Source organism: Apus apus, chromosome 18 (genome assembly GCF_020740795.1).
Source record: "Apus apus isolate bApuApu2 chromosome 18, bApuApu2.pri.cur, whole genome shotgun sequence".
Classification (NCBI taxonomy): Eukaryota; Metazoa; Chordata; class Aves; order Apodiformes; family Apodidae; genus Apus; species Apus apus.
This window is the reverse complement of record NC_067299.1, coordinates 10,624,243-10,647,778: the sequence shown is the minus strand read 5'-3', so window position 1 is coordinate 10,647,778 and position 23,536 is coordinate 10,624,243. Positions and strand designations below refer to the sequence as shown.

Sequence of the window (23,536 nt, the reverse complement as noted above, 5' to 3'; positions counted from 1 at the left end):
AAGGAGCAGCCACAGGCAGGCTTCCCATTACTGTGCTCCTAACATGGACGTTTTGGGTCTAAATTCAAAATAAGCATGGACTAATCTGGCTGTGCTAGGACAGACCTCTTGTCTTTTGCTCCCAGACTGGCATGAGGCACTGATGTGTTTCCGTTCAGCTTTTCACGTGTGTCAGCACTGGGTGCTTTGCGAACCAGGGTGCTGGGCTCAGTGAACCCCCCCACCACAGCCCACACCTTGAAATGTCCCTTTGTGCCATCCCCCCACTGTGCTGAAGGATGCTGAGCACTCCTGAAGCACAGCTGCACATCCCTGCACGGGCAGCTGGAGCTGCAGCTGGTCCAGTCCTGAGCATCTCATGTTAGAACTGGCAGCAGGCTGGGAGCTGCTGGATCCCAGCAACTCTGCAGGGTTTATGTTAAACAATGTTGCTCTTTTCTAAAAAATAATGTACCTAGGTGGAAGAATTAAATCCAGGTTTTCTCACTCTGGGATATCATGGATCACAGGGATATAATCCATCAAGGGTTCCAGGGAAGCATTTCAGCCCTCAGGGCAGATACATTGTCATTTGTTTTAGAGGGTTGTAGAAGCAAAGGAACAGAAAGTGATTTCAGAAATGCTTTAATGCACCTAAATCCATGGCTTGCAGATACTCTGGCCATGGGTGAGCTCAGGGAGCATGAGGGGCTGAGCTCCCCTCACCTGGCAACTGGGGCAGGTGAGTGCCAGCATCAGTTCCCCAGCCCCGTGGGCTAATCAGGTGTAAGATCATCCTGCAGCTCCACAGGGCTGCTACAGGGGCTTGATTTAATTCATGGAATCCCAGACTGGTTTGGGTGGGAAAGGACCTTAAAGGTCATCTAGTCTAAACCCCCCTGCATGGGCAGGGACACCTCCCACCAGCCCAGGTTGCTCCAAGCCCCATCCAACCTGCCCTTCAACACTGCCAGGGATGGGGCAGCCACAGCTTCCCAGGGCAACCTGAGCCAGGGTCTCACCACCTTCACAATGAAGAATTTCTTCCTCAAATCTCATCCCAGTCTCCTCTCTTTCAGCTTGAAAGCATTTCCCCTCGTCCTGTTATTCCCTGCCCTTGTCCCAAGCCCCTCCCCAGCTTTCCTGGATCCCCTCCAGGCACTGGAAGGTGCTCTAAGTTCTCCCTGGAGCCTTCTCTTCTCCAGGCTGAACACCCCAACTCTCCCAGCCTGGCTCCAGAGCAGAGCTGCTCCAGCCCTGGGATCATCTTCATGGATCTTCTGGACTTGCTCCAACAGTCCTTCTTGTTTTGGGGATTCCAGAGCTGGACCCAGCACTTTAGGGGCATCTCAGCTGAGCAGAGGGGGAGAATTATCTTGAATTTGGCAGGGTTTTGAAAATCAGTGTCATTACTTTCACATTGGGCTTGTGATTATCACAGGAAAACATGGATGGATTGCTACCTGAACACTCTGTGGTGGGATGGGATGCTCATGAAGATGATTCAAAGGGCTGGAAATGTCTCTCTAGCCTTGCTTGTTGGGACTGAGAGCAGTTCCAGGACTGGTAACACCTGCATGTCTCCCTCTGGCAGGTAATATTCCCATCTTAGTGCAGAGCAACATGTCAGAATGAGCAATAGATGGGAGTGAAATGCATTAATTGGCAAGTGCTGGAAAATTACTGATATGCTTAATGAAAAAGGAAACCTTGTTTACTGTTTCTAATGTGCTGCTGAAGGAACTGGCTCCCAAATAAAAATACTTAAAATTACGATTAGGATTTATTTGCATAATTACTGCAAGAGAGATTCCAGGTACGTGCTGAGCAGTGCAAGAGAAACCTGGTGGCTTTTCTTCTTCACTCTCCTGTGTCTCGAGGTTAGTTTGTTCTTGGCGGGTCTATTAAAGCTTTTAGTAACTCAATGAGGCAAAGAGGCATTTGTTACAAAATTAATGCATATATATGTATATGAATATTTGTTCCATTGACTGCAGTAAGAACATATGGCTGAGTAAGAGCCAGATCATCCTTGTAATTGTTGTGTTGGCTGGAGAACGATTCAGTAGGTGGCACTTACCTCTTTATTGCAAATGAGCTGATGTCCCAGCGTGGCTGAAGGGAGAGTGCCCTTGGGATTTGTTTCCAAGGGGCTGTGTCCCTCTGGGGAGTGTGTGAGATCTGCCAAAGTTGCCCTGTACATTTCTATTAATGGTCTGTTCCAAACTGTGCTGTCCAGCTTGTCCTGGCCACCTCCCAGCCCCTGTGGAGACCGAGGGCCAGGTCCTCTGCCCATGTCTGGGTTCCTCTGTTGACTTTGCTGATTTATACCTGCTGGAAGTGCACAGTGATGGGGCTGTGCTGATTGAAACCAGCCAAGGGGATGACAAACCTGCCTCTTAATATTTCAATTGACTTTGGCAAACTTGCCTCTTTCTTGTGTATCGTAAATCAACGTGGAAGTGCTGCTGGCAGTAATTTCCACTGTTGTCTGTGCAGATGGCTGCCCCTTCACCAGGCCTCAGTGTTTACACTTGCTAAGTTTGCAAACATTCCCCTTCTACAGCCTCCCATTGAGCAGTGGTTTTCCTTTGCTGTCATGATTGGGAGATGAAAACGTTCTTTGTTGGGCCCTGCTCAAATGGGAATTTCCTTCTTCCAGGGAGGGCCCTGGTGCCACATGTTTTGCTCAGCACGGATGCTCTGGGTGATGCTACCAAGCTGCTGAAAGGTCTGGAGAATAAGTCCTATGAGAACAGGCTGAAGGAACTGGGATTGTTTAGTCTCAAGAAGAAGCTGAGGGGAGACCTCATTGCTCTCTACAACTACCTGAAAGGAGGTTGTAGGGAGGTGGGAGTTGGGCTCTTCTCTCAAGTGAATATGACAGGACCAGAGGAAATGGCCTGAGGTTGCTCCAAGGGAGGTTTAGACTGAATATTAGAAAGAATTTCTTTACCCAAAGAGTGGTTGGACAGTGGAACAGGCTGCCTAGGGAGGTGGTGGAGTCACCATCCCTGGAAGTGTTTCAAAGAAATGTAGATACAGTACTTAGGGACAGGATTTAAGCACTGAACAGGTAAATCAGGTTATGGTAAGGGGATTTAGGTGATGGCTGGACTTGATGATCTTCAAGGTCCCTTCCAACCAGGATGATTCTATGATTCTATGATCTCAGGGTCTGGATTCTCAGGAGCAGGGTCTTAGGGCTGATGTCCAGACCCTTGCATGGCTTTGGAACTCATGCTTCTGGATCCTATGACTTTTTAGTCACATGTTGAAGAAGACCCCTATGCACTATGTAATTTGTGCCCTGTAACAGGACGAGGGCCAATGGATTCAAACTGGAGCCCAGAAAGTTCCACCCCAAGATGAGGAAGAACTTCTTTCCTGTGAGGATGACAGAGCCCTGGGACAGGCTGCCCAGAGAGGCTGTGGAGTCTCCTTCTCTGGAGACTTTCCAAACCTGTCTGAATGCCTTTCTGAGTGACCTGCTCTGGCAGGGGCGTTGGACTTGATGGTCTTTGGAGGTCCCTCCCAGCCCCTGACATTCTGTGATTCTATGATAATTAATTATTATCAAATAGCAAATCTCTAGGCTGAAAGCTGCAGTAGGAGTGATGGAGTCTCCTGTTGTCCTGCAGCACTGCTGTTCTGGCTCTCAAACCCTTGTTTGGCATAAAGAAGAAGCTCCTGGTTGGTTGGTTGTTTGTTCAGCTCCTGCCTTAGACACTCAATAAAATCTATAACCCATCAGTTGTGCACCCATAGCACAGGCTGCTTTGGTCCGGCTACTCTTCCAAAGCAGGCTAATGCACTGTTCCAATAAACCAAAGAGAAACCATTAAGATAAGCCTTTCTCTCCCCTTTTCTCTCGTGCCCAGGGAGAAGATGCCATTCCACCATGTAACAGCTGGCTTGTTGTACAAAGGCAACTACCTGAACCGCTCCCTCTCCGCTGGCAGCGACAGCGAGCAGCTAGCCAACATCTCCGTGGAGGAGCTGGATGGTGAGCAATGTCCTTATGGTTCTCCCAAGGGGGCTGGGGATGGGAAAGGCTCATTTTCACCTCCTCTGCAGTGTTGTCGTGCAAGAACCAGGGGTATTCTCCCCTTGAAGCAAGGAGCAAAAGGCAGGCCAGAAGTGAGAAGGCTCAGCAGGTGTGGGACCAAAGGAAGGGCTCTGACCACGGTGGGGGTCGGAGCTGGAGGATGAGGTTAGGCTCAGATTTTGTCCTTCTGCCTAGAGATGTGGCAGTCTTTTGAAAGAGTGAGGCTGCTTTTTATGGGTAAAATGTTGCAAGAGAGAAAGTTAGGCTTGTATTTTCATAGAGATGTCTTTAGCCTTTCCATGGAACCTGCAGAGCTGAATCTGTCCTCCTAGCAAGTCCTCTGGTTTGCTTTCCAGCTTTTCAAAAGTGAGGTTTCTCTCTGTGTCTCAGTATAACAAGGTCCACAGAAGAAGGTGGCTTCAGAAGCTGGAAAGAGCTTTAAAGTTCTCTTTTTCAGGTCAACGACTGGGAGCACAGACTGGCCCCAGGCTGGCAAAGGCTACCAGGAAGTTTGTCTACATCTGTTGCCTGTAGGAACCTCTAGAAGCTGGTGGCTGCCAAGCCCCTCTGCCTCATGGGGCCAGGTGGACTCCCAGTCTGCTTTCTAGTGGGAAAGTCTCTTTTCTCTGCAATTTGTGGCTCACCAGGGTCAATTCTAGGCAAAAGTTAATATCATTGACAGCTGGTCTTTGGGGGCTGTGGTACTGGTTGAAGTTCTTGGTTTGCTTCCCAGTAGACATTTGGTACAAGCCATGAACGTAGTTGGTGGTCTTGACAGAGAACTTGATGAGGTGATGAGCAAGGGAATGGTGCAAAGTGGAAATGATCCCTCCAGGACAGCTTGGAGGCATTTTGGCAGAACACATGGCCAATATTTCTGCCTACTCTCCTGTTTTTCACCTGTGCTTTGGTAAATCAGGCCTTAGTTTTCAAGCCTTTTCAACTCAGAGCTTTAGGATTTGGTTTTGTGAGCTTTGCATTAACTTAAGTCCAAATGGGTTTTACTGAGGATTTGTAACTGCTTCTCCTCTTCCCAATGTGAACGTGCTGAATGTGGTTCAGGTGAGAGGTGAAAACCCACTTTCAGTGCAGCTTAGCTAAGACCCCAGGAGCACAAGGACTGTGTCTTCTGGACTCTTCTCCAGAGTTACAGAAACTTTGCTAGAAGATTGCAGAACAGACCTGGCTTAGCTTTTGTGCATCCTGGAGATGACAAATTCCATTACCGTTGTCCCTGCTCAGGATGACAGCTTGGTTGAGCAGAGAGAGGGACATTGGTTGAGGTTTTGCAGTTTCTCTCAAATGCAGAGGACAAGGGTTTTTCTGCTGTGCCTGCACTGGTTGGAACAGATCTGTCAAGAGCTGATTCAGGTGGCATCAGGGTTGTGACCTGCTTCTCAGGGCCATCACATTGCATGAAGGAAATGTTGCCTTTGGTTTGTTCCCAGCTGTTTGCATGGTCTGTGGCTGGACATGGGAAAAGGAATCCCAGTCTCAGAGTCACAGAGTCACAGAATCACCAAGGCTGGAAAAGACCTTTAAGATCATCAAGTCCAGACTATGACCAACACCACCACATCTCCAGACCGTGGCAGTAAGTGCCACATCCAGCTTTTTCTTGAACATCTCCGGGGATGGTGCCTCCACCACTTCCCTGGGCAGCCTATCCCAATGTCTGATCACCCTCTCCATGAGGAAGTGCTCCTCTTCTCCAGGCTAAACAACCCCAGCTCCCTCAGCCTCTCCCTGTAAGACTTTCCCTCTGGTCCCTTCCCCAGCCTCGTTGTCTCCCCTGGACCTGCTCCAGCACCTCCAGGTCCTTCCTGCAGTGAGGGGCCCAGAGCTGCCCCCAGGACTGGAGCTGAGGCCTCCCCAGGGCTGAGTACAGGGGGAATCACCTCCCTGCTCCTGCTGGCCACACCATTCCTGACACAAACCAGGATGCCACTGGCCTTCGGGCCACCTGGGCACACTGCTGGCTCGTGTCCCACCAGCTGTCAACCAGTGCTCCCAGTTCCCTCTCTGCTGGGCTGCTCTCCAGCCACTCTTCCCCAGCCTGAAGCTCTGCAGGGGGTGGCTGTGGCCAAAGAGCAGGACCCTGTACTTGTCCCTGTTGAATTTCATGCCATGTCTCCTTCCCATCCCTCCTGTGTCTCCCTGCCTGTGAGCTTGGCCAGCCCTCTGGGCACTGCTTTCCCAGAGGATATCCAGCTCCTCTGGGCAGGGAGGAGGGCAAACCATCCCTGAGGAGGCTGTGGCTCATTGCTGTTCATTAAGGGCCAATGAAGTGACAGAGGAGCTGCCTGCAGAGCCAGCAGCAGCCGAGTGCTGCAGCGGGAACGTGGTGGCTGCCCCATTATAACTGGGCCATTGAATTGAGTTTATTCATCTCTGCTCACAAAGACTATCTTCCTCCTTCTTCAGGAGAGTGGTTAGAGCTCTTTAACTAATCATCCATTTATCCTCTGGCTGTTAAGCACAGGCTTCTTTTTAGAATTTAGTTATTTTATTTTATTTCCTGACAGCCCTGTGCTTTACAAACACCTGCTCTCGGGGCTTTTTGGCTTTGCAGAGGAAAGCTGAACCTCAGGCCATTTTTTTTACCACTTGTAAACAAACAAGTGGTACCATATTGATTTGTGTCCAGAGAAGCATAAGAGCCTGGAGATGCATTTCTGTGTGCCAGGTACAAGAGCACAGCTTAGCCTCTGGAAATGATACGTAATATTAGGTCAGCAGTCACTGTCTTACTGTGTTTTGTTACTAGTGCTACATCAGTGCCTGGGTGTGCTGGTAACTGGTGAAGGTACCACTGTTCACTGCCCAAACCCAAACCAGAAATAGGCTTTCTGTCTTTAAGCATAAACTATCTCAGGGGGAGTAACAAAATGTTCTTCCTTGAGAAGTTAATGTCAGTGGATGGGAGCTTTGTGGATACATCAAGCTGTGATAGCTTGATGCCAATAACATATTTGCATTTCATCTTACCAGCTGGGAAAGAGATGCCAAATTCTCCTTGGTTTATTTTTCAATGAGATTTTGGTCCCGAGGGAGTTCCAGCCTATTGAGAAATTCCAGGCACACATATTAAATGATTAAAGGTTTGAAACTGGGGAAGTCAGCGGGAATTTTCGCTGCTGCTGCTTTGCACTCAAGGCTCCAACAAGTGCCTGATCTGTCGGAATTTTTTCTAGCAGATTTCCCCCCCCACCACCCCTTTTCTTTTTTCACATCTAGCATTGCACGTCTCAGTGCCAGTCACTTTGGGAAGGATTTCTGCAAGTGTGGGCTCTGGGATGCTGCAGGGCTGGAACGCTGCACATCTCCCTTGTGCCCCTGCAGGGAATACGGACAAATGCTCCTTGTTTGCAGGTGGTGGTTGAAGGATAATATGGAGATCAGGAAATGACAAATATTTCTGACTTCAAGCAAACCTAAGGAGGAAGGAGTCGGGATTTTCATCGCATCTTGGGTGCTGCTCTGCCTCTTCTCCCACTGGTTATTTTTCTTTTATGAAAACTTTTCTGACTTGCATCAGCCATCTGTCGGCTTTAACTCCGCTCTGGATTTTTCCATCCTGCTTTAAATATGATGCTGGCAGCAAGGAAAGAGGCTGGAGAGATAGCAGGTCACTCTGCTGATGGCTCCTCTGTTCCAAGCAGCCGTGTTTGCAGTCTGTGGTTCTGTAGTATGAGAGTTTTTAGAGGCTGTCACCATCACAAAGGGAATTCACTTGCAGGCAGCTGTATGAGGTGATGCTTAACTTTGTAACATCAAGGAAATTCCGAAGCTGGAAGTGACAGGCCATCCATAACCTGGCTCGTAGGGACCATGAAGTGCAGTGGGATCTGGGATGGATGTTCTTGCCATATGCTCAATGGTTTCTGTGCATGAGGCTATAAATTAAGGCCGGGAGGAACTGTTTCACATACAGATTTTCTGGCTGTTGTTGGTTGACATAAAATTGTGGCGCAGTTTGTTCATACCCTGTGGTTTCCACATCCCTTTTAAAACCAGCTTCTGTCTTCACACGAAGAACAGCAAGGAGTATTTTTAATCAAAAATGGTGGATGGAAATCATCATGTCAAGCCTGAGTCATCCACCTCCATAGGCACTATCTAAAGGGTATTGTCAGGAGGTAAAAACATTGCCATAGTAGGAATCTGACAAATAGCACCTGAAGAAAGGCACACGCATGCTAAGCAGGCTCTGCAGAAAGTGTCTGTGAAATCTGTGCCAATCAGTGCCTTGCAGAGGAAACCCAAACGTGAGGCACCAGCAGCTCTTTGTCCAGAAAGACATGGTGAGAAATCCTCACCTGACCCGGATGCCTTTAAATCAGCAGAGTCCTTGCAGGAAGAAATGCTGCTTCAGTTGGCATCTGCTGCCTTAGACCACAGAGCCTGTGCCCCGTGTTGGGGCTGGGGTATCTACCAAGCTTCTTCTAGGCTGGGAGATTGATTTTTTTTGTGCTTGCAGACATCAACCTGATTGGTTTGAAATAGCCCTTAAGGCTGAGATCCAGAGTGGGAAAGCCAGTGCCTAGTTTTGCTTCCCTAAACTGGAGGTGTCAGCAGAGCAACACCTGAGATGGGGCCAAGCTGCTGGCTGCAGCAGCCTGGGATGCAGGAGGCTTGAAGGCAGGACTCTGGGTTCTTCCCTCACCAGGGGGCTTTTCTGTCATTATAGATGATGCATCACTTTGCAGGACGTGCTTTTCCTGGTTTCTGCTTCTTCACTTTTCTGTCCCCTCCAGAAGCTCTTAACTGGGTCACTGTTTCTTGGGCTCTGTGTAAGTCAACCCTGAGCAGCTTCAGAGTACACTGGGACACAGCTCTTGAAATAATTGAAAGGGCATGCTTAAATGGTGCCCGTATGGATCTTAAATAAACAGCTGCTTCCCACATGTCAATCATGCAGGAATTGCCACGTGGGGCAAGGTGTGCTGGGGCTGCAGCTGGTTTTGGAGTCCCAGCAGCACAGGAGGTGGTTGGTCGTGGGGCTGGTGTCATGCTAGGTCTCTGCTGGGGAGGGGGACTGGGTGAATAGTCCCACATCACAAACAGAGCCATGCCATCCTAGCTCTGCCTCTGAAAATAAGGCCAAACTCAAGGGTGTTTGCCTTCTTGTGCATGTCTGATATGATGCTCCTTGGACGTTGTAAGTGCTGGGAATCACAGAATCATTAAGGTTGGAAGGGACCTCAAAGATCACCCAGTTCCAACCCCCCTGCCAGGAGCAGGGAACCCACCACCAGACCAGGCTGCACAAAACCTCATCCAACCTGGCCTTGAAAACCTCCAGGGATGAGGCATCAACAACCTCCCTGGGCAACTCATCCCAGTTCCTCACCACCCTTGTAGTGGAGAATTTCTTCCTATATCTCACCTAAGTCTCCCCTCTCTCAGTTTAAAACCATCACCCCTTGTCCTATCACTGTCTTTTCTGATGAAAAGCCCCTCCCCAGCTTTCCTGGAGCCCCTTCAGGCACTGGAAGGTGCTCTCAGCTCTCCCTGGAGCCTTCTCTTCTCCAGGCTGAACACCCCAACTCTCCCAGCCTGTCTCCAGAGCAGAGCTGCTCCAGCCCTTGGATCATCTTGGTGACCCTTCTCTGGCCCCTCTCCAACAGGTCTATATCTTTCCTGTGCTGAGGACAGGACTGTGCTGCTGCAGAGCTCTGTCTCCTTGCAGGCTCCTGTGTGGTTTGATTGTGCAGAACCCCGTGAGAATCGTGGCTACTCTAGATCCTCGTTCTCTCCTAACTTCTCAGGAAGGTTGAATAAACAGCCTCTTGCTGGAGAGCCAGGGCTGCTGTGCATCTCCTCCTGCCTCTCTCTGGGTGTTGATTTTTCCCTGGGCCCATTTGTTTGCCAGCAGAGACCTGAACCCTGCTGCTGGGCATGGAAGGGAAGGGGGCAGACAGATCCCCCAGGCCTCAGCAGCCAGCTGGCAGAGATGGATGAGCTCAGGTGTCCCAGGTGAGATCAAACAGTGCTTTGGAGCAGCCCTGAGCTCCAGGAGGGAAGCCCAGGGGATGGAGACATTACTCACTCGACTGACTCATGGAGCAGCAACAGGCTGAGTCTGCTCCACTCGGCTCTTCGTCCGTGGGAAAGAAACACAAACAAACAAACCAGAAAACACTTGGAAAACTGGGAAGAGGAAACAATAAGGAACAAAGAGCATCCTGGTGGCAAGGCTGGATTTCCAAGGATGTTCTCCTGGGATGTCAGATAATGAGATGGAGCATGTGCTGGGAATGGCCACACGGGGATGCACCTATGGCTGGTGCATGGATTTGTGCCCGGGTCTCCAGCCCACCCCTCAGTGTAAGCTCTGCAAGCAGCCTGTTAATTAAGTGGATGAAGCAGTATAAAGCTCATTTGCTCTTTTCCAGAGTTCTCTTTAATGAGAGGTTTATTCACAGTGTCTCCTCTGTGAGTGATCACGGCTAGAAATGGAGTAATTTTCTCTCTTGTGTTGGGCTTTAACAGGGTTCTGTGTCTCTGCATACAAAACTGCAGCATCACTGTGCAGATCCTTCTGTGGACAGAAGCAGCTGTATCTCCCACTTCTGCTGAGCTCCCTCTGCTAATTTTCCAGTTATATATTTTAATTACAGTGTAGGTTTCCTTGGGACCCAGTAGTTTTAGGTAGGAAGCAACCTCCATTTAAAAATTGTAAAAACTGGTGCAGAAATAACATTTTGGAGGATATTACGTTATGGTGAGGTGCACATTGGCTCCAGATGGTGCGTGTCCAGTGCAGGAGCAGAGTTGCTGATGGAGAAAGTGTGGCTGTCTGTCCCCAGCTGCCTGCTGCCTCAGCCCCCTGGACTTCAAGAGAATTCCCTGAGGGAGAGATTTATCATTATCACAGAACCCCAGCGTGATTTGAGTTGGAAGGGACCTTAAAGACCATCCAGTTCCAACCCCCTGCATGGGCAGGGACACCTCCCACCAGCCCAGGCTGCTCCAAGCCCCATCCAACCTGCCCTTCAACACTGCCAGGGATGGGGCAGCCACAGCTTCCCTGGGCAACCTGGGCCAGGGTCTCCCCACCCTCACACAAGAATTTCCTCCTGACCTCCAACCTAAATCTCTCCTCTTTCAGTTTAAAACCATTACCCCTTGTCCTCTCCCTCCCTGCCCTTGTCCCAAGTCCCTCCCAACTTTCCTGGAGCCCCTTCAGGCCCTGGAAGGTGCTCTCAGGTCTCCCTGGAGCCTTCTCTTCTCCAGGCTGAACACCCCAGCTCTCCAAGCCTGGCTCCAGAGCAGAGCTGCTCCAGCCCTCCCATCATCTCCGTGGCCTCCTGTGACCATTCCTTTGACCTGCCCCAGCCCCATTAGAAGTTTCCAGACTCCAGCAGTGACAGAAGCAGTGGCAGACTCAAGGTCCCTGCCCCACTCCCGTGCATCTAGAAGTGCTTGGTGCCCTCAGTGCCCCTGTGCTGGTGTTGAGAAGCTCTCCCCTGCCCTGCCCAGAGCAGTCCTGTGTGCTGCAGACAGGGAGATGTCCTTGCAGCCCCAGCATCACCAACCTTTCCCTCTTGGCCTTCATGGAAGCTTTTCTTGTTGTTGTTGTTGTTTTCTGAAATTAGTAGCACTTCCCACCCCAAACAGGCAATGATAATGTTTGGACACCCTGAGTGCCTGAACACAGGGAGGTCTGGCTCCTCCACTAAAGAGAAGACCATTTCTGGAGGGTTTTAGCTGGTTCTCTGCCTTAGGGACCATTGGGGCTTGAAGAGCAGTGCTGGGTTTCCTCCAGCACTAGAGACCCTCAGCAGGAAGGTGGCACAAAGCTCTGAACTGGGAGAAACTCCAGAGCACCAACTGTTTACAGCCTCCAATATTTTCCAGCCCAAGCCCTACACAAGGCAGGTTGCTTACCCAGGGGCACAGACCTTTTTTGTGGGTGCAGGCATGGGAAGGGCTTGCAGAGGCTCTGCTCCCCCTGTCCCACCCTCTGCTGCCAAGGGGGGACGTGTCACCTGGACTCCCTGCCCCCAAAACACAAGGCATCAGCATCATCTCTCAGGAAGGAGCCCTTTACAGCAAGAGAGTATAAATAAAATGAGATTGGGCTGCCAACAAATTAGAATTACAGGGACACCATCTGGACAACAATTAAAGGGATTGTTTGAATTCCAGCTATGCTGACATAGTTACAGGGACTGGCTGGCGAGCTACTGGTGGTGGCTCTTCAGATATCCTTGGTCAGAGGGTTCCTGGCTTGTTGCAGTGGAGAAGCTGGAAAAGCTGGAAGAAGATGGGTTTGGGGAGAGACCTGCAGACTCCTGCTTCAGTGGGAGTGTTGGACCAGGTGATCTCTAGAGGTTCTTTCCACCTCCAACTATTCTGTGATTCTGTGGCTGGGTCTTCATCCAGCTCCTTCCAGACCTGCTGGTTTTATGTCTCACTGCGGAGAGGCTTCAGAGCTCCCTAGTGTGCTGGGAATGGTGTGGGGCTGTGGCTCTTTGCAGCCATCTGGGACGTGTCCCCTGTTCCAGGGTGGAGAAAGCCAAGAACTCGCTGCCTGCGTCGCCTCGGGCCACGGGGATAGAACAAGTTCACATCAAGAGCTCAACATGCTTTAAAAGGCTTTTAAATCTTGCTGCGACACTTTTATTTGGATTTTAATATGGATTTTTAATTTTTTATGCAAGCTCCTAGGCAGGATCATTAATTCTACAAGTTCCTTCAAGCCCTTGACTTCAAGCCCTGGATTTAGCAAGTCCTGTTCTGGGAAATGTTGCTGGATGAGCTCAGGGGTCTCACCCTACCTGGTTGCTCTGCAGGTGGAGCTTCAAGTGCATGGGGGCCCAGGTAGGGGGGCCAGAGGGTGCGTGTCCAGTGCAGGAGCAGAGCTGCTGATGGAGAAACTGTGGCTGGCTGTCCCCAGCTGCCTGCTGGCTCAGCCCCCTGGGGTTCAAGAGAATTCCCTGAGGGAGAGCTCTATCATTATCACAGAACCCCAGGCTGGTTTGGGTTGGAAGGCACCTTAAAAATCATCCAGATCCAACCCCCTGCATGGGCAGGGACACCTCCCACCAGCCCAGGCTGCTCCAAGCCCCATCCAACCTGCCCTTCAACACTGCCAGGGATGGGGCATCCCAGCCCCTTAGGAATGTGGTGCACACCTTGGGATTGGGAGCAAAAGAGATTAAATGCTGCTCTCTCTCCCATTTCCCAGTCCAAGGCACAGGAGAGCTGTGGGTACAGGGGGGTGCTGGTTCTTTTTGTCAGAAGCCTTGTTGGTGTAGTAAACTGGGCTGGATATTCTGCATTTTCTTGGAAATGAGTGTTATTTTTGTTTTTCCCATAAAGAGAGAGGCAAAAGAGATGCCTACAGATGGATTCTGAATATTAGATTTATTACAATAAGCATTTACAGTACAAGGCACACACTGATGCTTGCAACACTTGTAACTAAACAGCTGCATAAATGCATGTAGGTGCATCACCAGGCAGCCTCCTCTGAGCACCCTTTTTGTGCTGGTCCAACTCCCAGTGAGCTCATTTAGGATGTAGTCAGTCTGTTCAGAGCATCTTGCCCTGGGAGACATTAATTTCTGAGCCAGGTCTGTGTGTTTTAGGGTTGAGCAGGGCTGGCAGTGCCATGGGAACAGAGATTTTTGGCTGAAGCAGCCTGGGAACATCTTCCCTACCCCAGAATCTGAGATGTTGAGAAGCTCACCGTGAGCTGGCAATGTGCACTGGCAGCCCAGAAACCAACCATGTCCTGGGCTGTCACCAGCAGTGTGACCAGCAGGGCAATGGGGGAGGTTGTCCCAGTCTGCTCTGCTCTGGTGAGACGCCCCTACAGGCCTGGGACCAGTTTTGGGGTCTCCAGCACAAGAAGGACATGGAGCTGTTGGAGAGAGTCCACAGGAGGCCACAGAGATGATCCAAGGGCTGGAGCAGCTCTGCTCTGGAGACAGGCTGAGAGAGTTGGGGTGTTCAGCCTGGAGAAGAGAAGGCTCCAGGGAGACCTTAGAGCAGCTTCCAGTGCCTGAAGGGGCTCCAGGAAAGTTGGGAGGGACTTGGGACAAGGGCAGGGAGGGAGAGGACAAGGGGTAATGGTTTTAAACTGAAAGAGGAGAGATTTAGGTTGGAGATCAGGAGGAAATTCTGGAGTGTGAGGGTGTTGAGACCCTGGCCCAGGCTGCCCAGGGAAGCTGTGGCTGCCCCATCCCTGGCAGTGTTGAAGGGCAGGTTGGATGGGGCTTGGAGCAACCTGGGCTGGTGGGAGGTGTCCTTGCCCATGCAGGGGGTTGGAAACAAATGGTCTTTGAGGTCCCTTCCAACCCAAACCAGCCTGTGATTCCATGATTCTGTAATTGTGTCTTCCTGAGGACGAGGCTGGTGGCAGAGCAAGAAGTCACACTGCAGGGCGTGAGGCAGATGACAGAACTGCTGGGGATTAAACAAATAGCCCTGGCTGTCCTCTCCCTCTGGCTGGAAACCTGTCACCTGGCTTCCCTTGCCCAGCTGTGGGTCCTCAGACCATCTCAGCCCTCCCTGAGATGAGAAATAAATGCAAAGGTGGGGCTCACTGAATGGGCTGTGCAGGGATGCTCTTTCCCAGGAAAAAAGCCTGAAAGGTGGGAGCTGGGGAGGGCAGGAGGAGCAGAGGGGCAGGATTGGTGCTGCATGGGAGGGAGGGGAGGAGGCAGAGAGTTGGGAGCTGAGGAAGAGGCAAGAGGATGAGCAGCTGCATCCAGAGCTGGATCTGCTGTTCCCGGAGCTGAACGAGCCTTTGCAGGTGCTGTGGCTGCAGCCACCAGCAGGATGGGTGCAGGGGACAGGGCAGCAGCCTGGTGGGAATTGCAGCTTTTCCAGCTTGGCTGGCTTTGGTGACATCAAAGAGGATCAACGCAAACCCTTTGAAGTCAGACTCAGCCCCTGCCTGCCTGTGAAAACAAAGGGACACGAATCTCCCGGGGTGACAGTGACGCTCTGGGGAGGTGGGAGCAGCTTCGGGTACCACGATGCTGCCGGGCACCCTGGGGGGCACAGCCAGAGGCCCAGGACCTTTCTTCTCCCCTCTGACACCTGGTGTCACAGCTGTGTCCAGGGGCACAGGGTGTGCAGTGGGTCTGTCACCGTTGGACTCAGGTCCCACAACAATGCTCTCGATCCCCTCCAGCTCCCACTCGGGTGGGGAAGGAGAGAGAGAAAAAGAGACTTGGCTGGATTGAAAACTAAACTGCACAGCTTGAATTAAACACTAGTGATGTAAGAAAATATATACAATTATATACAGATATGTTCAGGTATGTGCAAAAGTCTCTCACCTCCCCCCACCCCCAGCAACTCCCCCAGCATCTCCTGAGCTGGAACAGTCCCGAGAAATCCCGGAGCTGCTGCTGGAGAAAGGGGAGAGTGATGAGGGTCAGGAGAGCTTGAGCCTGGGGGTGCACGGGGAGGGAGGGACGGAGTCCTCCCCGGATGCCGGCCACAGGTGGAGGAGAAGGGAAGAAGAAGCAGGAAGGAAGTTGTCTTCTGTGATCTCTGTGCTTCCCCTGAGCTCACGTAGCTCTCTGGAATGGAAGATCTCTGGCCAGTTTTGCTGTCTGTCTCACTCAGCCTCCTCCGGGGGGGTCAGAGATCTCCCTGCAGCGTCTGAGCCGGCAGAGTGAAGGTGCCACCTTGAAGCCCCAGCAGGTAGAGAAACATTCCTGTTATCAGTCTTGGTTGGAACACTCTGCTGCTAGTTAAAAGAAAGCTTACTGAAGAAAAAAAACGATCAGTAAAAGGAAAATTGGCTTCATCCTGGCTCAAAGCAGGACAGGATCTCAGCAGAGCCAGGCAGAGGCTGGTAGATCAGAAAAGACCTCACGAGACCTCAGTGCCAGCAGGGAGGGGTGGGGTGGAGGGGCTGGACTCCCCACAGCTCCCAGGGCTGCTGCCGAGCTGGGTCAGGTTGTCCCCTCTCGTGATGAAATGAGCTAAACTTCTGCTGGGTTGTTTTTGCAGACTGAGGTCCTGCCCCTCCTGGATCCCTGGGTGCTGCTGCTCCCTGTGGGGCTGTCACCCAGCACGGCAGAGGGGGCCCAGCTCCCTGGGGGCACCGTGGTCTTTGTGGGGTGGTCAAACGTCAAGCACCAGACATTCACCACCAGAGCTGAGTCAGGGTCTTGTTGTCTGCCTTGGTGCCTCCTGCATGTCCACAGTGAATGGCTGCCATGCCCTGGGTCCAGCTGGGAGGAGGAGCAGCTGAGGGAGCTGGGGTGTCCAGCCTGGAGACAAGGAGGTGAGGGGAGACCTGCTGGCTCTGCAGCTGCCTGAGAGGAGGTTGGAGCCAGGGGGGTCGGGCTCTGCTCCCCAGGAACAAGTGATGGGACAAGAGGGGATGGCCTCAAGTTGTGCCAGGGGAGGTTTAGATTGGATCTGGGGAACAATTCCTTCATGGAAAGGGTTGTCAGGCCCTGGCCCAGGCTGCCCAGGGCAGGGGTGGTGTCCCCATCCCTGGAGGTGTGTAAAAGCCACATAGATGTGATGCTGAGGGACATGGATTATTGGTGGCCATGGCAGGGCTGGAATAACGGCTGGACTTGATGATCTTCAAGGTCTTTTCCAATCCAAACGATCCTGTGTGATTCTATGACCAAAAGCAAGGGACCAGCAGCAGGACCCGTGTGGGCATCACAAGAAGCAACACTCAAAAGAAGTTTTGGCATGAGATTGTGGACCTTAGTATCCTCAGGGATCTGGTACACAAAATCCTGGCAGTGTTCAGCAGAGGGAACAGTAGATGTGGCAAACACTGGTCTGGAATTTGGGGGGGTTTGCCAGGGAGTGAGTTGCTCGGTCCCACTCTGTGTCCTGCCTGAAGCTGAAGTGTTGGAGGGAGCAACCATGGGACAAGGAAGATCCAGAAAATGAACTTTCAGAAAGGTTAGCAGGTGGTATTTTCAATCTTTAGTACTGCAGAACAGCAGCCTTTCATAAAATGTTGCCTTTATTTTGAGAAGAGGTCTGGAAAATGGAAAAAAAAAATGAAAAAATCGAAAATCTTGGTAGGGAAAGAAATTGATGCCTCTGATGTTCTTGCATGCACATCATTAGGATGTCATTTAAGAAAATTCCCACTTTCTAAATAAGCCATTAGAACACAATTCTCTCAGCATCATGTGGGCTGAAGCAGTATTTGGTCTTTTAGGATTATTCTTTGGGGCAATTTCTATTTCATTCTCCAGGAAACACAAAGCTCATTACTTTTCCTTTCAGCTGGATCGAATCCAGGGCATGAAATTTTGTGACCAGGTTTGGATGGGAAGGGGTAGGAAGCACAGCTGTGTAACTGGGTGTTGCTGTTGTTGCTTCCTGGAGGTAAAAAAGATTTGAAACATTTTTTTTCGTAGCAGTTTTTTATGTTTGCACAGAAGGAGTAAATTGTCACAAGATCACTCTGGTTGGAAAAGACCTTCAAGATCATCGAGTCCAACCACTACCCTAACTCTGCCACATCCACTACTAAACCCTGTCCCCTGGCACCACATCTGCCTTTTTAGATGTCAAGGATGTAAAGTTTGGGAACATCCTCTGAGTCTGCAGCTTGCATGTTTGTGGGGAGCCCCTTCAAGTGACTTCTCTAAGGGGTCTTTGGTCAAGCAGCAATTTAGACAGAGCCATTGAGTTCCTCAGATGACAGTTAGTCATAGAATCATAGAATCATTAAGGTTGGAAAGGACCCCAAAGATCATCAAGTTCCAACCCCCCTGCCATGAGCAGGGAACCCACCACCAGACCAGGCTGCACAAAACCTCATCCAACCTGGCCTTGAAAACCTCCAGGGATGGGGCATCAACAACCTCCCTGGGCAACCCATCCCAGCTCCTCACCACCCTGAGACTGAAGAATTTCTTCCTAATATCTCACCTAAATCTCCCCTCTCTCAGTTTAAAACCATCACCCCTTCTCCTATCCCTGTCTCCTTTGATGAAAAGCCCCTCCCCAGCTTTCCTGGAGCCCCTTCAGGCACTGGAAGGTGCTCTAAGGTCTCCCTGGAGCCTTCTCTTCTCCAGGCTGAACACCCCAACTCTCCCAGCCTGTCTCCAGAGCAGAGCTGCTCCAGCCCTTGGATCATCTTCATGGCCCTTCTCTGGACCCTCTCCAACAGCTCCATGTCTCTCCTGTGCTGAGGGCTCCAGAGCTGGACACAGCTCTCCAGGTGGGGTCTGACCAGAGCAGAGCAGAGGGGCAGAATCCCCTCCTGGCCCTGCTGGCCACACTTCTTTTGATGCATCCCAGGACACAATTGCCCCTCTGGGCTCCAGTGGTCACTGGTGGCTCATGTTGACCTTCTCATCTCCTCCCACCCCCAAGTCCTTCTCCTCAGGGCTGCTCTCCAGCCATCCTCCCCCCAGCCTGGATTGGTGCCTGGGGTTGCACCGACCCAGTTGAAGACTATTTCAATTGGAATCTCACTAGAACTTTAGAGAATGTCTGTATTTTGGCTGTTTCAAATGAGACACGGTCTGAAACTGTTGTGTTGTTAACAGCAATTTACGTTGTGACTGGGATGACACTGGAAGCATCCACATATAGCCAGGACACGGAGCCAGTGTGAGCACCAGCATGATCATATTCCATGCAGATCCTGGAAAAGCTTGTGCTTGCAATTGATAGTACTTAAAATATCACTCTCTCTTTTGGTGGGAAGAGGCAGGCTGTGTGTGCAAAGTCATTTGGTGGACAAATTTTAGTCCCCAGTCTCTGCATCTCCAGTTTAATCCAACATTAATATGTATTTGTACACACACAAGTGTGTGTGCATAATAATAGTAATAGATGATTTGAAAGCACTTTAGTATGGACCATTGTCAAGGTGGTGCTTTTGTTTCCCAGCCTGGCCATGTGAGACTCTCTGTGGACTGTTTGCTTTGCAGGGACACAATATTTTCTGCCTTTGAAGCCGTGTTTGCCGAAGTGTCTGGTGGGTGAAGTGTCCATCACGAGGACTTCAGTGGAGCTTGTCGCTGCTTTGTAGGTTTGATTTCAGTGGTGCAGAAGGGAAAATGAGAAAATAGAGAGTTGGAGGATATTCAACCACCTTGGCTCCTGCTTTGCCCCTCGGGGAGGTGGGGTGGGCTCAGGTGTCCCTCGGTGAAGGCACAAGAGGTGATGCTGTCCCTGGGCTGTGGGAACTGGAGCTGGAGCCCTGGGACTGGCAACCAGAGCCAGCAGCCCCAGGACAGACACTGCTTCCCAGGCAGTTTTAAAAAACATTTAAAAAAAAAAGAAAAAGAAATACAAATGTAGGGGGATTGGTTTCAGTTTGAGCCAAATCAGCACATTTTTATTTTTATTATTTTTTTAGTATTTTCTTTTATTCCAACAAGTCGGAAGCTGGGGAAAAAAAAATACATCATCTCACCTGTTCCAAAACAAAGTGTTTCATTTAGAGTTTGAGCTTTTTAGCTGATTTCTGTTCTGAAGGTGGGGCAAACTTGGAGATTTTGGCTTGGCCAAGTTCCGTGCTTTCATTAAAAAGAGTCCAAAAAAAGCCCCTTTGATTTCAGAGGGAGCCTGGGCAGGCAGCTGGAGCAGCTGCTGGGAGCTGATGAAGTGTTTCAGAGAGGCCAAATGGTGTTTTCTGTGAAAGCACTTCAGGAGACAAATTGTCTGGTGATGTTTCTGCTCTGGCCAAGGCAGTGGAGGTGCCTTGGTGGGGCACGGAGGTGCAGGCAGGGCCAGGGGCCATTCCTCCAGTCTTGGCCAAGTTGAGGAGCATCCCCAAAACTGGTGGCATCCCAACCCTGGTCTTGCTCCTTCCATGCAGCAGTTGGCCAAATGGCCTCTCAAGTGCTCGGATGTCTTCGTTGCAGAGATCCTGTGAGCTCTGCCTGGCCTGCTGCTGAGTCCTTGGGGAATGGGCCTTTCAGCCCAGCAGTAAAAATAAACATGGTTTGGTTTGGATTGAGATGCAAAAAGAAACCATCCTCCCACCACATCCCCCCCAATTTGGGGCTGGTTGAGGGGTTAGGGAGCTAATGACTTCTTCAGAATTCATTCCAGTTGCCTTCCAGGCTCATTTCTCAATGGCTTTATTTTGCTTTATTCCCCATCTTCTTTTTTTTTTCCTCTCTCTCTCTAATTTTTCACAAGAAAGGGTGGAATATACATGCTGAGGAAATGGAAGCCAAACAAAGAAAGAGGCTGGTTAAATACAGAGCTCTGGAGGGAGGTTCTGCCTGGCCTCAGGATTTCCTGGTGCACCAAGGTCTGGCATTTCCTCCCTGCCTTTTTATTTTTTTACATGGTAATAATACTTGATTTCTGTATCTCCTATTGATAAGGGTCCTTCTTGGGGAGAAGGTCCCATAATAAAGATACCGGGTTAGATAAGCACCCACTCACTTCAAAAGCTGTTTATCATTAGCTGTTCTGGGGTGTTAGAGAGGTTTTTTTGAGCCAGTGATTGGAGGAATTTTTCTGCAGGTGGAGTTTATTGTCTTCTGTGTAATGGGGAGCAAGTCAAGGCTTTTGGTTGGATTGTGTCTGCCCGGTGGACACTTGGAGCATGTTGCTAAGGGACAACAGGAGTTTTGCTGTGGGAAAATGCTGACTCTGTAACACACTGGCTGATGTCTCCCCTGGTGTTTATTTGCAGTAACAGAGGCCTGAAGCTGCTGGTTTCAGGTGCTTTGTGCAGTTCTTGTGCCTTCAAATGCTTGCCAGGGTGCTTTGCAACACCCAGCAAGCTCAGGGTTGCAATCACAAGTCCCAGCATATAAAAAGCTCTTGTGATAACTTGTTGACCTTGGCAGCGTGTGTTTCTCCACCAGGACAGTGTTTAAAGCCAAACATTGCACAGTTCTGAGTTTCCTGATTCCTTGTCTGCACAAAGAAGCTGCCCATGAAGTGTTTCTTGAGAGGACAAAGGGTCCATGTCCTCCTCCTTGCCCAGCTGCTCCCAGCCTGGAAAGGGACTTGTATTCAAAGTAAAACGTGCTCATTTTGTTAATGTGAAATTCTGTTGGTAGAAGGAGCAAAATCCCCATTGACAGAGCTGAACTCTCACTCTTTGTCCCTAAAATCGGGTAACTGGCTAATCTCCTTGGAGCTTATTTCTTCTTCCTAACAGAAAGCTCCTTAGTACCAACTCCTAGAGGAAGTTTCATCCTCTCAGCCTGAGTTTCAGCTTCTCTGACTTAGTGCTAAAAGATTGGACATCCCTGGACATGGTCACGGGGTGCTCCCTGGGATGTAGCTGCAGGTGTCCAACTGTGCACATGGGGACAGGTAATACTAACACCACTTACTGGCTGGTAAGGATTGGTCAGTTCTTGATGGCCCAAACCCAGTTCCATCCCAGTTTGTCATGCACCTGAGTCAACCTGCTTGGGTGACTGGGCCAGCCAAGGCTGGGGTGGGTGTTTAGGTGGAGAGTTGACAATGCAAAAGAAAAAGGCTCTTTCGAACCTTAGTCCTTTGGGTAATTACCAGTATGATAATTGATGTGATTTATTAGTAATCAACTTTCTGCATTCCCACTTAACCTCTAAGAAAGCTCTAAATGGGATGAAACAAATGGGTTTGATGCCAACTTTGACATTTTCATCCCACCCATGTGGAGAGGCACTTTTTATGTCTCCGATATGGTTTCAGCTCTGCTTTGGCAGATGGTGCTTTCAGACCCTCCGTGACCTTGGTGGGAGCAGGACCAGCTCTGGCCATCCAGAGGACTAACACACCTCATCCAAAGGGGAGGAAGAAACCCTGGTGTGGGTCACAGCCACAAGCACAGGCCACAGTTCATTCTTGAAGAGCTCACTGAGACTTCTCTAACCCCAAATCTTTACAGCAGCTATTGAGGGAACCTGAGTTTCAACTTAATTTTGAAGTTGTGTGGGAAAATGCTGGACAGCTGTGACAAGCTTTTATGGAGATGGGCTCAGGGACATGTGTAGGAATCTTTGAGCCATAAATACTTGGTGGGTGCTGCAGTGACTCCTTTCATTTTAGTGGGAAAACAAGAACGTGGCAGCCAGAAAAAAAAGAAAGAAAAAAAAAGATACAAAAATAGTAGTAGCCCTTTTGGGAAGAGGAAATGCTGTTCCCTAAGAACTGCAACCCCAATTAAATGAGAGCCTTTTAAAGAAGTGAATAGCTAATTACCTAGATAAGGCTGAGGCAGACTCTCCCACTTGGGAAACAGATTTATTGGGGAACTTTTATCTTTGTACAGATGTCCAAGATGATTTATTTTCTTGCCAAAAGCCAAAAATTGTCAGTGCTTTGTAAATATTGTGGTTAGTGCCTGTAAAGATTTCCAGTGAGATCAGGTTGGAAAGAGTCAGATGGTCAACCACGGGTACCAGAACTGGAGAATTTTGTTACTGACTCGTGGGGCTGAGGAGGGTTTGGGGGCATGGGCAGGCACATGGCAGCCTTGTTTGAAATAACCACCAGCACATGGATCATAGAATTATAGAATCAAGGTTGGAAAAGGTCATCAAGTCCAGCTGTCAACCCCCACGCCCACTGAACCATGTCCTCAAGTGCCACATCTACATGTTTTTTTCACACCTCCAGGTGCCACCTCCAGGGATGGTGACTCCACCACTGCCCTGGGCAGCCTGTTCCAGTGCTTGACCACTCTTTCAGTAAAGAAACTGTTTCTAATATCCAATCTGAACCTCCCATGGCACAACTTGAGGCCATTTCTTCTCAACCTATCACCAGTGACTTGGTAGAAGAGACCAACCCCCACCTCATTCCTACCTCGTCTCAGGGAGTTGTAGGGAGTGGGAAGGTCTCCCCTCAGCCCCCTCTTCTTCAGACTAAACTCTGGCAAGCCAGCCCTTCCCTCTGCAAGCCCTGGTTGTCCTTGGTAGTCCAGTCTGACTCTTGCAACAAAATATTTTTAAAAGCAGGTTTGTGTTCTGACTTGATAAAATTGTGCAAGAGAGACAGTGTGTTCATCTTCCTACTGGGATGTGAGGAATGGCTCATGGTTTTGCTGCTGTCACAGAATCACAGAATGTCAGGGGTTGGGAAGGCACCTCTGGAGATCATCCAGTCCAACCCCCCTGCCAGAGCAGGACCAAAACCAGGGCAGGTCACTCAGAAAGGCATCCAGACAGGTCTGGAAAGTCTCCAGAGAAGGAGACTCCACAGCCTCTCTGGGCAGCCTGTCCCAGGGCTCTGTCACCCTCACAGGAAAGAAGTTCTTCCTCATCTTGAGGTGGAACTTCCTGGGCTCCAGTTTGAATCCATTGCCCCTTGTCCTATCCCAGGACACAAGTGACAAGAGCTTGTCCCTGCCTTCTTGATGCCCTCATGTATTGATAGACATTCATTAGATCCCCTCTCATCCTTCTCCTCTCTAGACTAAACAGCCCCAGGTCTCTCAGCCTTTCCTCCTCAGGCAGGTGTTCCACTCCCTTCATCATCCCTGTAGCTTCCATTGGACTCTCTCCAGTAGATCCCTGTCCCATGAGTTGAACATGACCATGATGGTTGGGTCTGTGCTTCCCTTGCATGGGGTGGGCAGGG

General features: G+C 50.2%; 1 protein-coding gene across 3 annotated transcripts in view; it reads left to right on the top strand.

The window, feature by feature from the left end:
- The window catches only part of CALN1 (calneuron 1), a 145,390-nt gene that overhangs the window by 14,995 nt on the left and 106,859 nt on the right, over positions 1-23,536 (top strand). For all 3 annotated transcript variants that reach the window (XM_051636193.1, XM_051636192.1, XM_051636194.1), the window contains exon 2: positions 3,861-3,985. In XM_051636193.1, coding sequence (XP_051492153.1) covers positions 3,868-3,985 — 118 coding nt within the window. In that variant the 5' untranslated portion in view covers positions 3,861-3,867. The remainder of the gene's footprint in view (positions 1-3,860; positions 3,986-23,536) is intronic.